Source organism: Bombina bombina, chromosome 4 (genome assembly GCF_027579735.1).
Source record: "Bombina bombina isolate aBomBom1 chromosome 4, aBomBom1.pri, whole genome shotgun sequence".
In the NCBI taxonomy this organism is placed as follows: domain Eukaryota; kingdom Metazoa; phylum Chordata; class Amphibia; order Anura; family Bombinatoridae; genus Bombina; species Bombina bombina.
The window spans coordinates 526532810-526548393 of NC_069502.1; the positions used below are offsets into that span (position 1 = coordinate 526532810).

Consider the following 15584-nt stretch of genomic DNA (forward strand, 5'->3'; position numbering starts at 1 on the left):
TAGGAGTAAATTAGAAAGTTGCTTAAAATTGCATGCTCTATCTGAATCACAAAAGAAAATGTTTAGGTACAGTGACCCTTTAATTTAGCTATGTCAAATAACAACTCCATATATTACCAGTCTTTCCATTCCCAGTAAGTTGTCCTCCATCTCCATCACCATACACAGCCACCACAGTAATTTTATAAGGGGTATCAGACAATAGGGGCTGCAGTACCACATTGTTTCTTCTTCCAGGTACAGTTATCTAAAAAATAAAACAGGTGAAAAGAAATTGCTTTAAAAAAACAAGCAATGAATGATATGCAGATAAGTTAAAGACCATTTTGTAATGGAGCGAACAGAACTATTTCACACTTTTATAAATTTATAGGTTAATTTATTGTATCGTAAAACTCTGTACAGATTTTCAGAAAAAAAAATAGAAAAATATAACAGCATACACACAATATTTTAGGAAGATTAATTTATCCATTTAATATTACATATTTAAAGGGATACTGAACCCAATTTTTTTTTCTTTCATGATTCAGAGCATACAATTTTAAGCAACTTTCTAATTTACTCCTATTATCATTTTTTCTTTGTTGTCTTGGTATCTTTATTTGAAAAAGCAGGAATGTAAGCTTACCAGCCAGCCTATTTTTGGTTTAAAACCCTGGGTAGCACTTGCTGATTGGTGGCTACCAATTTAGCCACCAATCAGCAAGTGCTACCCAGGTGCTGAACCAACGATGGGCCGGCTCGTAAGCTTACATTCCTGCTTTTTCAAAAAAGATATCAAGAGAACGAAGACAAATTGATAATAAGAGTAAATTAGAAAGTTGCTTAAAATCGAATGCTCTATCTGAATCATGAAATAAAAAATTTGGGTTGAGTATCCCTTTAATATACTGCATTTTAGATATTTTAGTATCCCTTTAATATACTGCATTTTAGATATTTTTTAGCACTACAGATTTTGTATAAAGTGCATCTGTTTAACAACTTCTCTTTGAATGCATAGAATATTCTATTTTAATAGAAAACAGATTGCATAGAAAAATGTTAACAGATAGATGTGAGTGGTATGGCAAAATGAACTGTCTGGATCAGGAAGATTACTGGGAATATGTCTATTGCGAAAGATGTGCATTCTTAGCATTTAATCAGTAATAAGTTTTGCATAAGGTGGTATTTCACCTGACAGAAATAAATACAACCAATCATGGACGTCAATGGGGGCGGCAAGGGGGACATTTGCCCCTCTTGGTATTCCTCCCCAATTGGAGTACAAACTGCTGAAAAAAAGGTAACTGTGTGTCCATTCTTTTATTTGAATCCCCCCCTTTCGGCATTTAACATTGCACAAGCAGTTCTGGTAAACTGCTTGTGCAATGCTGCCCTCTGCAGATTTGCGGCCAATTGGCCACTAGCAGGGGGTGTCAAGCAACTTGATCGTATAGGATCGGTTGGATTGATGTCCGCAGTCTCAGAGGTGGCGGATCAGTTAAGAAGCAGCAGTCTTAAGACCGCTGCTTCATAACTGGGACATCCGGCCCTTGATAAATCAGCCCCTTGGACCTCAAAGCAAAGGATGTTAAAATATGTTATAAGCTCATCACCTTTTGTAGTAATTACCTGACGCTATGAATAGGGCACAAAAACCCCAAATATTTAAATTCACCTTTCAATATGATAAACAAAATTGTGAGGAAAAGATGAAATAAAAGCTGTTTACATTGTTGATTGAACCTAGCAGATAATACATGTTTATGTAAAACTGATGTTGCAGTATATATATATATATATATATATATATATATATTACTGGCTGACAAGAGCAGTTCCTACAACTCTTTTGGTGCACTGGTGCAAACTTCCACAATGAAATTAAACAAAATGTTTATTTAGAGTTTATTCATTTTACAACGCCCTCTTTTAGATCCAACAAAGAAACATGACTTCCCCAGGAAAAAAAAACATTGTCTTTTTAGAAATGTTTAGGATGATTTTATAATCAGCCTCAACACAACTTACAAATTCATCAATGGGATCACCAACAGTTGGGGAATAGATGATTCGATACTGCTGAACTGGTCCATCCGCATGATCCCATGTTACCGAAAGGCTGTTGGTAGTTTCTCCATAAACTTTTATATTTTTTGGCCCACTGCGAGGTACTAAAAAAAAAAAAAAAAAAAAATCTATATATCTGCATTTCTTAAAAAAATAAAAAATAAACATGTTCATATAATAACCAGAAATTAGTAGCCATGTTCTTTATTTTTGATCGCTTTCGTCGCTTTCCAAAAGTTTTTTGATAGAAAGCTGCCAGCTAGAATATAGTGACACATTATTAAGACACATACCTACAGCAGCATGAACAAACTGTGGAAAGTAGAAAACCACAAGAATTTGGAAACCTATCTTGTTGCTGGAGGTTTTTGTTAAGAACTCAGCAAAACCATGGAAACGTCGAATGTAATCCAGAACTTAATTTTCCAATAGGGACCTTCAGTACATAGCTGGACAGTAAATTATCATACACTCAAGTAATATAATACCCTGAATTAATTCATTCTTTTTTTGGAATTACATGTGAGGAAACACTGCCTGCTTTTTATGATCTACCTATCTGATTTGAAAAAAGAAAATTTAATTGGTGCAAGAGTTTTTGAATCTGGATTAATTTATGAGGTCTTAGAAAATGTATTTTCTATTTCAAAATATTCCCTCTGTTGTCAGACAATGGGCTTCATTCCAATCAATTAGAGGACATTTAAAATGCTTTTTATAGTGTGACAATCCATTTTCAAATTCCAGTCCAGTTTAGATGACCACATTTTGGTTTTCAAATGGCTTAGAGCTGCAGAAATGCATTACTTTGTACTGAGAACGCTCACCGGCAGTCTTCCAATCTATTAGCATTTACTACTTGAAAAACCACTCGGCCTCTCCGGCATGGCATATTAGCTTTTTTTTGCAATAATTTCTTTTGGGATGTTAATGTTGCACACCATTATTTTCTGGTTTTATTAAAATGTTAAAATCATGATCACACTTTTAAACTTTGAAACATGTTCAGGAATAAAATATGATCACTGTAATGTTTGTTCTTGATGATGTAAAAATGTAACTAAGAATTAATATTAAAATTAAATAGAGGTTAAATTGCCCGTGTAATGAAATGCACAAATCTGTCTTCAGTGGTGATAAATAAATATTAGCATGATGTTAGCATGATTTGTCATTGGCTGAAAGTGAGTGTGTCTTATATTTTGTTTTTGCATGTTTATTAAAGCCAGATGTAGGAAATCTAGATTACCATATTTATTACACACATAACTTGGGTGGCCTGACTAATTCAAATGAATGTGCTTTCAATGGACCAAAATGGTTTTGGTAAGAAACCCAAACAACAGTAAGAAGTTTTTCCACAGCAAACACTGAAACATTTGAACATAGGACAATGTATAGAAAAATTAAACATTCATTTTTCAGGTAAACAGTGCAATTTTAAACAATTTTCCCATTTACTTCTATTATCAAATGGACTTTGTTCTCTTGATATTCTTTGTTAAAGAGTAAATCTAGGGAGGCTGATAGGAGCTCAGGAGCGTGCATGTGTCTGCTGCCAGATGGCTAAAGACATATGCACACTCTTGAGCTCACCTAGGATTACTCTTTAAGAAACGATACCTAAGCAAAATTGATAATAGAAGTAAATTTGAACGTTGTTTAAAACTTCATGATCTATCCAATCAATAAAAGTTTAATTTTGACTTTACTGTCCCTTTAAGGCTTTAATATAAAGGTAAAGCCCAGTAGATATTTTATAATTTTCTGAAAACTACTGGATTAAAGCCATAAATTAATACATCTAACTTTCAAAACTAGGATAACTCTGTATTATATTAAATCCAAATGAAAACACTTGAATACGTATGGGATTGTAAACTCTCCTTATAGAACGAACCTTTACCGTGCAATTTCTGATCAGTATTGATCTATAGTGCAACCTATGTGTAATTTTCTTTCTCACCACTACATAACTGTTTTGCTCATTACAAATCAAAGAAAATTATAGTTATAATAAAAGTTGCCCGAGAATAGGAGTAAAAAATATTAATAAAAGACAAATATTTTTGTGCATTAATGATGATGGAAAAAGAACTCACTTCATTAAAGGGACATGAAAACCCAATTTTATTCTCCAATGATTCTAGTAGAGTATGTGATTTTAAACAACTTTTCAATTTCCTTCTATTATCTAATTTGTTTTATTCTATTGGTATCCTTTGTTGAAAAGGATACCTAGGTAGGCTTGGTGGCTGCTGGTTGGTGGCTGCACATATATGCTTCATGTAATTGGCTTGTCAAATTTGTTCAGGTAGCTCCCAGTAGTGCATTGCTGCTTCTTCAACAAAGGATACCAAGATAATGAAGCAAATAAGATATTAGAAGTAAACTGGAAAGTTTTTTAAAAGTGTATTATCTATCTGAATCATGAAAGAAAAACTTTGGGTTTCATGTCACTTTAATTCTCTCATATGATTTGTATTTTTCAGACAACTTCCTGCAATATTTCACTAAGCCTAATTAAGTGTCTAAAATAGTGATTTAGTGTCTACAAAAGTGAATTATTGTCTAAAATAGTGATTTATTTAGGTAATACGCTATCTAAGTTGTTGAAGTAGTCATATTAGAGCCTTTCATATTTTTGTTGCTTGGTTTTCCTTTTCTTCTGAAATTATACAAGCAACTTTTTCATTGCAATAATTACACATTCCTATATTATATCTATCTATCTATCTGTTTATCAATCTATCTATCTATCTATCTATCTATCTATCATCTATCTACATTCCTCACATTCAAACTATAACCCTTTATAAAAATATATCATTCTTGCATATATAATTATTATTGCTTTATTGATGTGTAAACTGTGGTACAGACATCTATTCATAAGATCCAACCAAGAATGAGGAAACAAATATGGGTCTGGATTTACTGAGTTGGAAACATTGACCACAAAAATTTTGCCTTGCAGGGGATGAATTATTTTTTTCATTTTTTTTTTCAATTACCACAACCTGTGTGGTATTTAAAGATGTTAAAATCTGTACATGTTAAACTACTGGCCCATCATTTTTGTGCTTTTACATATTATATTGTACATACATGTTTTTCCTTCAGCATTGCTTGGATTTCCTTCTCCATCACCATATAGAGGTACCACATTCACAGAGTAATCAGTGTCAGGAATTAGACGCTCCAATAACACATTACGAGTATTGCCAGGAACAACAACCTAGTAGCAATCATAAAATGGGGATTCATAATAATTAAAATAAATAATATGTTTTTATTAATAATGCAAAATTAAATATAGGTCAGAATCTAAAAAAAAATATATTTTACAAGTGAAATAAAGATTAATATGGCTTGTTACATAGTATTGGCATTAAGGGATTTAGGTGTTAAGAACAAAAATTCAAATATATATAAATTTAACTGGCCAAAAGCTAGATTTACTATCTTAGTATCGTTTTAGAGAAGTGTTTATATTTTAACAAAAGGTCTCAAGGGCACAAACAGATGTTTTGCATAATCAAAGTGCTGAGATAATCAGCCAGTTCAGCTAATATGATAAATGTGAAACAGCTTGTATCATGTACCCAATAAAAACACAAGCATAGTGCATCGCATCTGGTATAACTGTTAAAAGAAAAAGAGACTGATTGATTTCTGATTAATTTTACAACAAAGTTTAAAAGGCTTAAAGAAAAAAGAGAAATAAATTATTTGATAGATAGATATGTGTTTGTGTGTCAGTATATATGCAAACAAATGTAAATATGTCTAGCCATTTGCAATCCTTATGACAAAGAGAAATGACTCACATATTCTGTAGACTGTGTTCCAAGAAGTGGAGCGTAATTGACTTTATATTGTTGAACAAGCCCAGGAGCAGGTTCCCAGCGGACATTTAGAGTGTTTGTTGTGGGGTTGTAAACTTGAATATTTCTAGCTTCTCCTCGCACCACTAAAAAAAAGGAATGCAAAAAGAAATATGTGATTTGACAGAATTATAATCTCTTTTATTAAAAATAAAATATTTGTAGCTAAGAACAATGATGTTATAGTCTATTGATGAATCAACACTGTAGTGCATGAATGTAATAGGACATACAACTTCACACATTCTTTATTATTATTAATATGAAACAGCAGAAACTATGTTTCAAAACAGTTTTTTGAACGAATAGTGCAATTTAAAAACGTATTTTAAAACCATCCATAGATGCAGGTTTCTGCACAGCTAACACTCTATCACCTGATCACTGACTTGTAAGTATAACTGTGCAGTTTGCTAGAACTTGTAGATGTTAAATTTTGACTGAAACTTCCAGATATGAGTAGATTAGATCTATATCACACCTGGTGACACAACTAGTCATTCCAGAGCTGGAAAGAAGGAGCACACGCCCACCTCGACGAAGGAGTTTGACGTTGTACCAAGTGGAAAACCAAGACAGCAACAGGAGGGGTTGAATAACTGCCTTGAACTGAACATCGTTTTTTCCTCTTTCTACTTTTGTCAGTGACCAGCGAAGGTACGTTTTACACTCAGCCTTGCATTTTTCGGCTGATAGTGACGTTGATCCAAGCCTACAGTGCGTTAGTACAAAGAGAAAAGCACTCTACCAGGAATGAACAACAGCTCAGTAGCTAGTTCTATGGCAAGCTACAACCTAGGAGCAGCCTCTTTTAGCCTAGTTGTGCTTTACAAAAAAACATTCCTGAAGTATATCAGTCTGATCCCGCCAAGTAAGGTCAATCCAGCACCGAAATACCAGGCAATTCTCCTCTGAACAAAGAACATGACAACCCCAGACAATCCTTTCTGCCTTCTGTGGACCTCATCAGTAAGGTGCAGCCATATTCCTCTAAGCACACTGGGCAAGAAGTCCATGACTGGTTTCCCCCATCACCCTTAAGGAGACTTTCCCAGGGTCGTAATACAAATTCATACAAAGAGAGAAGCACTCTACCCTCACGAGGTCATAGAACCTCTTTCTTTTTAGACGCTTACTCAGTCAATATCAATAATTGTTCAGAGATAATGTCAGTATTAGCATAACAATAATTGCAGTTTCCTCTATAGAAGAGACTTTCTTAGCTCAGCTTAATGTTGCTCAGAAATCAGCCAGTTTAATGTAAACATTAGCCTCCGCTATAGAAGAGGCTTATTTTGCAGCCTAGTATTGTGCTCTTAAACTGAATTTGCTCGATGTATGCTATCTCTGTAATTATTTATATTCCCTCATGTTAGTATCTGACGATAATACTCATATTAAACATATGCTATGATACGATTCAGGGCACATGGTACTTTATAATCTGTAAGAGTCAACCTTCACCACACCTTATATGAGGTTTACTTAATTTGCAGGTTGTGTTGTGACTATAAAAACAGCAAATAAGCCATTACTGTTATTTAGCTTCTTTCCAACCCTGGGAATATTTTTTATAGACAAGTACTAACCATTTCTTGTATATAAATTATTGATATAAACAGTGGTTGTATTTTGATAACTGGGACATCGTAATAAGGAAACCCCTTTATGTTATGGAGAGGCAAAATGTTTCAAACTAACAAACAAGATCATTTTGTAACCAACACAAGCATGACTGAGCTATAATTTATAGATGGAAATCTTTATGTAACAAAATCTCATTAGAGGATACATTTTCTGTTACTTTTATTCCATCTGCCACACAAATAGTAGCTAAGCAAAGTATAACTTGATTGCTTTATTGTTCTCTTTTACAAACTTGCTGCTGGAACCATAGACAATACCTTATATTAGGTGTATTCAATATGTTTACTGAATGGTTACAATATCAGAATATATCTCTGACTTTATGTGTAACTTTCATATGATATAAACCAATCACTGAATTTAAGCAAGTTTTAAAGTGTGTGTGCATGTGTACTAGTCCAGCTAGACTATTTTTTATCTCTAATAAAGTTATTTAGTAAAAATGTTCTCTTTTTTCTATGAGATAAATCTTAATCTATACTCTTTTGTTACACAATTCAGATTCTGGGTTTACATGATATCTTTCTAGAGACAGGCAGTCTTTTTCTGTGTTTTACAAACTCTTTTGCATTTTTGGTACATAAACTTGTATACAACTGCACTAACTCTTGAATTTAAGGGCCAGCTAATATCAGCAGCAATTGATAAAGCCCTATAATTCTGATTTATAAACTCAGTATACTTTCCCTCACCATCCTTGCTGTTTAACGTTTTACACTCAGCCTTGCATTTATTGGCTGATAGTGAAGTTGATCCAAGCCTACAGTGCATTAGTACAAAGAGAAAAGCACTCTACAAGGAATGAAAAACAGCTCAGTAGCTAGTTCTATGCAAAGCTACAACCTAGGAGCAGCCTCTTTTAGCCTAGTTGTGCTTTACAAAAAACATTCCTGAAGTATATCAGTGAGATCCCGCCGAGTAAGGTCAGTAAAGCACCGAAATACCAGGCAATTCTCCTCTGAACAAAGAACATGACAACCCAAGACAATCCTTTCTACCTTCTGTGGACCTCATCAGTAAGGTGCAGCCATATTCCTCTAAGCACACTGGGCAAGAAGTCCACGACTGGTTTCCCCCATCACCCTTAAGGAAACTTTCCCAGGGTCGTAATACAAATTCATACAAATAGAGAAGCACTCTACCAGGAATGAACAACAGCTCAGTAGCTTGTTCTATGGTGAGCTACCACCTAGGAGCAGCCTCTTTTACAGTGCGTTTGTGCCTGCTATATTACGATTACATTAGCAGTGAATTATACATAAAAATATATACTGAACTGTCCATAGATACTTAGATACTTACTTTGGTCTGTTACTGACCAAAGTCTGTTGCTGATATCACAGAGCACATTGGAACTTCCACTGTTTTGGCAAGCATGCAATGAAGAGTATACTTAAATCCCATTTGGGACATATGGTTATACTTTAATAGTTATACAGACTTTTAATAACTGTTAGAAAACAGACATAACTAATAAAGGAATTGTGAAAAGTCTGAGAAAGTATCTGTGGAAGGAAAACAGGACACAGAAGTTATTGATGTCATGAACAGCTATAATTAGCAGTCAGCAAAGGGATGACAAGATTGGGCCATACACATTATCAGGAAAGCATTTACTACTTGACTCCTGCAGTAAAGGACTCCTGTCAGTTATATGAATAAATAGCCATTCAGAGACAGGTGTTTTTCTTAGTCTTATAGCTAATGTGAAAATAAGTCAATGTAATACAGTAGTTATGGAGATACAGTATATATTCACTTAGCACATCTAACCTATTAAGCAAAGAAAAAGGATGAAAACTCATATAAGATTAAAAAAATAAATAAAGCACCATTCTACCTTTATGAAAAGCAATAGTCAATGTGACTGGACATTAGACACAGGAATATGAATATGATTATCTTTATAAACGCTTCGTATATGTCTGAGAGTTAAGCCACATGTGTATCAATATTACTCATTTTTTTGTTTGTAAAATACATTTTCTATCACTTACACGTCTTTCCAGTTTCAGACATGCGCCCACCATCTCCTTCAGCATAAACAGGGACTACAGTGACTGTGTAAGAAGTATCAGGTTGAAGACCCCTAAGAGCTGTATAGATTGTATTTCCAGGAACAGTTGTCTACAAAAAAATAAACAAATAAAAATTAACACATAAACTAAATATATAGAATGATATATGGCAGTAAACATTCAGAAAAAAAATAATTACCATTTCTTCTGGGCCTCCAGCAGTAGGTACATAGTAGACTTTATACTGCCGCACATTTCCTTCTGCTGCTTCCCATCTAACATTTAGAGTGCTGGTTGTAGGGTCATATACTCTGAGATTCTTTACAGTATTAAGAGGCTCTGGAATACAGACATGGTTATGTGTTAGACTCAGAAGGCAACAATTCATCTCATTAGGGACATAAAATGTGGAAAAGGTAAAACAAATATGCAATGATTTTAAAACAAGCAGCAATTAAGCTATATAACATATCTAAATATGTCAAACTTAATTATTATTTAGAAACAGTTGCCACAAATTCTCTTTGTACTAAAAATGATAATACTTTCTAAGCAAATTTAAAAATGTTAAAGGGACACTGAACCGAATTTTTTTTTCTTTCATGATTCAGACAGAGCATGCAATTTTAAGCAACTTTCTAATTTACTCCTATTATCAATTTTTCTTAATTCTCTTGCTATCTTTATTTGAAATGCAAGAATGTACTGTAAGTTTAGAAGCCGGCCCATTTTTGGTTCACAACTTGGGTTGTGCTTGCTGATTGGTGGCTAAATGCACCCACCAATAAACAAGTGCTGTCCAGGATCTGAACCAAAAATTGTCTTGCTCCTTAGCTCAGATGTCTTCTTTTTCAAATAAAGATAGCAAGAGAATGAAGAAAAAGTGATAACAGGAATGAATTAGAAAGTAGCTTAAAATTGCATGCTCTATCTTTAAGCTCCGTAACTTCTATAATCCAAACTGGTTAAATGCGATTTTTAAAAACAGGTTGCTGAAAGACCACTGCAGTGCACACAGAGAAGTGTGAATGAAAAGGTGATTTAAAATATATTACAGGGTATGTTTAACTGACTTGTCTCAAGCATGCTACCCTTAACCCCACTATTTTTTAAGCCGTTGAAAACACCCAGAGGGGATGCTATGAATTTCTGATTTACTCCTAGTAAAATAGGTCTGCTTTTAGCACTAAGAGGCCTGTTCATAATAATAACATAAGACAACCCTCGCTTACTCTGTTTGCATTGGCTTCAAAAGTATAAAAATGCCTGCTATTATTTTAAAGCTTTTTTTTCTCATACAATCTGCCATGACAGCCTATCTTGATCTCATATCATGTTTCATTAAAATTAAAGATATATTTAAAGGGCCATGATACCCACATGTTGAAACAATTGAAAGTGATGCAGCATAGCTGTAAAAAACTAGAAAATATCACCTGAACATCTCTATGTAAAAACGAAAGATATTTTACCTAAAAAATGCCTAAGTAGCCACATCCCATTATAAAGGACTTCTAAGCAGCAAATCAGTATGTCTGTCCCGGGACAGTTAATGGACTGAGCTTACGTGCACTCTCATCTTATTTCCCTATTCAGTTTAAGGAAGTTTACTATGAAATCTCCTGAGAGTTAAGTGAAATCTCATGAGATCACAGTAAAAGAGTTCATGACCTCAACACTGCTGATGCTGATTGGCTGCTGTTCATTTCTTCATTTTTATTTTTTTACCTGCAGCTGAGCAACAGATGAAGTATATTTTTTTACACAGAACTTACTTTGCTGAGATTTGGAAATTGTGAGGTAAAATATCTTCCTTTTTTACATAGAGATGCTCAGGTGATATTTTCCTGTCAGCTGTTAAAAGTTATACTGCATCAGTTTAAAGTGATTTAGCATATGAGTATGATGTCCCTTTAAGTAGACTCAGTGGTCTCTATTCCAGTCCATCAGAATTCACATGTAAAGTGTCTCCCATGACTTTCCATAGATTTTATATTTTAATGGGGAAATGTAATCAGGCAATAAGTTATTGTATTCAAATATGCTGCAGGAACACTCTTTCAAATGGACTGGGCTCTCCCTCTCCCCAACCTCCTAATGGGGGTTTATTTCTGCTGATGCATATTGTTTACATAGGTTTTCTATAGCTAAAACTGTAGAATTTACATCTTCAGTATGGGTGGGGGGTTTAAAAGGTAAAATCAGTTATTTCAAATAATGAAAAAAGGTAAAGGAGGTATTTGTAAACAATTTAATCTATAGAAAGTTAAATTTATCATTAGAAATTCCTTAAAGGAGAAAAAAAAAGTTCAGTACAATGTCCCTTTAAGTAATTCCTATCCATGTTAAAACTCTTTAGACCGGATGATCAAAAAAATGCTGACACAGAAAGAAATTATGCAAAATGCTTATAGGCTTTTTTGAGCATTATTTGTAATGTATGGTACTTTCCTTTATGTACAGAACCCTGTATAGCTAGATAAACATCTATCAAGGTAAAATTTGTCTTTATAAAATTATTAAATTTCTTAGAGCCTCTCACCAGAGAGGAGAACTTTAGCTTATCAGACTCCTTATGATAACCCACCTAAGGTGGACTAGCTGTGTATCTTTTGTTTAAGTGAAAATTTATGAAAATTATACATTTACATGAACAAAAAAAATTGTTCTTTTGTTTTGTTCTATATTCAGCAAAGGGGTCATTCATGATGTGTTTCAGAGTGAAAACCTGTATGCTATTACCTATGATTCACATCTTCAGGGCAGCACAAGAGCAGCTGGACAGCAGATTAAATTTTAATTAACGTAAAGTAATAACTAGTGCTACTGCTACAAGACAGCAGCAGCACAAACTGTAAATCTGAAGCCTTTCACAACTTTAGAGTAACACTTTGTGCATTTGTTAATTTACTGCATTAAGCATTAAGATCAACGGGCAAGATTAACCTCTTAACGACCACGACATACCCTGGTTTTTAAGGAATTTTCTGCTTATAATAGCTTGGGTCTTGCCGCCATAACACCCTCCCTCCTTCTTGATGGCTTACTAAAATGGTGCGGTCTCGCTTCTGGTGGCGAGGCCATGCTATAGAAAAAACAATCCCCACAGGGTACATCGCTGGTCGTTAAAGGGTTAATAGATGTTTGTTATGCTGCCAAGGTGTCTCATTGTTCAGATGAGGTCATTTTCTAATCTCACTGAGGCTCATTTTTTCTAATCAGTGGGCATTCCTGCAATTCATACATATAGTAATACATAATATCTTGCACTGCAAAGGTTAAATGCTAGAAAAAAGTTTAAAAAAGACCTGATCGTCCCTGTTAAGTATCGTCTCATGGTCGCATATCACTATTATTAAACTTTTTTTCACCTTTTCTTTGTTTTGCATATGCTGGTGTAAGACTGTTTTAAAGAGTTTTTTTTTTGTCCTTATTCATTTCTTTTGAAATATTTTTAAAACATGTTTGTGATGCTGGTATCCTTAACAATGCCGCGGGAAGTTAACAGTTGCAAGATATAAACAGCTCTATGGATTTCTATTGAGCAGTTACAAATCTCTTTTAATCTCGCCAATTCCCAGTGGTGATGCTGTGTGTTTTTTGTGGTTTTTTTGCAATATATTAGTTTCACAAATGAGGTTTATTAAATCTAGGCTGATGTGACTACTTAATGCACTTTATAAATATTAAAATGTAAAAACAGATGTTGACCCATCAAATCTATTTTATTCCGAACTGTAATTGCTTTATACATGTCCAAGGCATTCTTGAATTCTCTACTGAATGTATCTTCCTACCTGTATTGAAAATCAATTCCATGATCAACCACCCTTTTAGTAAAGAAACACTTTACTGAACCTGATTTTCAAGGTACATTTAGCTAACGTATTGCAAGGACCATGTTGCTACAAATAGCAGACATGAAATACAATAAAGGATTATGCATTTGTTGAAAATAACTCACTTGTCTTTCCTCTTCCGCCGATCCTTCCTCCTTCCCCTGCAGCATAAATTGAGGCCACATTAATGGAGTATTGTGTATCCGGTTGTAACCGCTGAAGAACCACATTGTTCTGCCTTCCACCAACAGTAGTCTATAGAGAAAAGCAAGATGTTGATAAAGGCATGTGACAAGCTGTCATCAATTCTTCATTGATATATCGAAAGTAATATGCTTACATCATAGGCCACTGACTATATATATTTTTTTAAAATGACAAAGCTATTGTAACAGATATCATATTCTATTTAATCTTAGTTTTGTAATGCTAACTGGATTTGTGATTAATCTGATTCACTGCAAACTCCTAGCTGGAAAACTTGTGTGAAATATTTATTTTGTTTAAAGAAAAACAACCTTTTTTTCACAAGCCTAATTTTGGCTTAGATGTATAGCTGGGCACCCTAGGAAATTGACTTTTTAAACTCAAGTGAAGGTTCAAATGGCTATGCTTATGTATCCCTTTGAGACAGAATCATAGAGAAACGGATACGTTTGCCAAACCATATCCATTTTAAGCATGTAGTGAAAGACAACATACACTGGGGTATAACACAGAGAATGTGGATTCTAATATAGTAGCTAGTGATGTCGCGAACTTAAAAATTTCGGTTCGCGAATGGCGGACTCGAACTTCCAGTATTGTTCGTGAACCGGCAAACCGCCATTGACTTCAATGGGCAGGCGAACTTTAAAACCTACAAGTACTCTTTCTGGCCACAATAGTGATGGAAAAGTTGTTTCAAGGGGACTAACACCTGGACTGTGGCATGCTGGAGGGGGATCCATGTCAAAACTCCCATGGAAAATTACATAGTTGAAGCAGAGTCTGCTTTTAACCCATAAAGGGTCTAAATCCCCTAACATTCCTAAATTGTTTGCAATAACGTGCTTTAAAACATCAGTTATGATGTTGCATCGATCAGGTAGTGTAAGGGTTACGCCCGCTTCACAGTGACAGACCAAACTCCAAGTGTAACGCACCGCAAACAACCGCAAACAGTCCATTTGCACAACCACGAGATAGATTTGATAGATACATAGATTACATAGCTCAATTGATGCAATATACATATGATCGATACAAATTACATAGATCAATCGATGCAATATACATTTGATAGATACGAATTACATCGATCAATAGATGCAATATCCATTTGATAGATACAAATGTTATCGATCCAAAGATGCAATATACATTTGATAGATATGAATTACATCAATCAAAAGATGTAATATACATTCTATAGATACGAATTACATTGATCAATAGATGCAATATACATTTGATAGATACGTTTGATAGTTAGATCGATTTGATAGATAAATAGATAGATTTGAAAGATATATAATTTCCCTGACAGAGTATAACAATAAGACATGCGGTCTGAGACCCGTGGTGTGCTAAGCAGTACTATTCCTAGCAGTTTACTACAACCTGTTATGCCCCCTATCGGGGGAGGTCTATATGGCCTGCATTTTTGGAACAGGGAGATGGAAGAAGATGATTGGTCAGTCCTCCTACTTCAAATTTTTCAAAAACACAAGTGGCTGTCTCAAAACAGTCCGGACATGAGATAGATACATAGGATAGATAGATATACATAGATTGATAGTTAGATAGAATCGATAGAAGATAAATAGATAGATTTGTTAGATATATAATTACCCTGACAAAGTATAATAATTAAACATGCGGTCTGGGACCCATGGTAACTAGGTTGTGTTAAGTAGTACTATTCTTAGCACTTTCAGCCCTGTAACTCCTCCTATCGGTGGAGGTCTATATGGCCTGCATGATTACCATGACAAAGTATAACAACAAGACACGCGGTCTGGGACCCATGGTAACTAGGTTGTGTTAAGTAAAACTTTTCTTAGCAGTTTAATCCCTCTTACTCCCCCTTTCGGTGGAGGTCTATATGGCCTGCATGATTACCCTGACAAAGTATAACAACAAAACATGCAGTG

The 15584-nt window shown here is 34.5% G+C and overlaps 1 protein-coding gene across 4 annotated transcripts in view; it reads right to left on the reverse strand.

The window, feature by feature from the left end:
• The window catches only part of COL12A1 (collagen type XII alpha 1 chain), a 252433-nt gene that overhangs the window by 107241 nt on the left and 129608 nt on the right, over positions 1 to 15584 (reverse strand). For all 4 annotated transcript variants that reach the window (XM_053710444.1, XM_053710443.1, XM_053710446.1 and 1 more), the window contains 7 exons: positions 13575 to 13704; positions 9810 to 9949; positions 9590 to 9719; positions 5889 to 6031; positions 5167 to 5296; positions 2020 to 2162; positions 118 to 247 (listed from right to left, as the gene is read on the reverse strand). In XM_053710444.1, coding sequence (XP_053566419.1) covers positions 118 to 247; positions 2020 to 2162; positions 5167 to 5296; positions 5889 to 6031; positions 9590 to 9719; positions 9810 to 9949; positions 13575 to 13704 — 946 coding nt within the window. The remainder of the gene's footprint in view (positions 1 to 117; positions 248 to 2019; positions 2163 to 5166; positions 5297 to 5888; positions 6032 to 9589; positions 9720 to 9809; positions 9950 to 13574; positions 13705 to 15584) is intronic.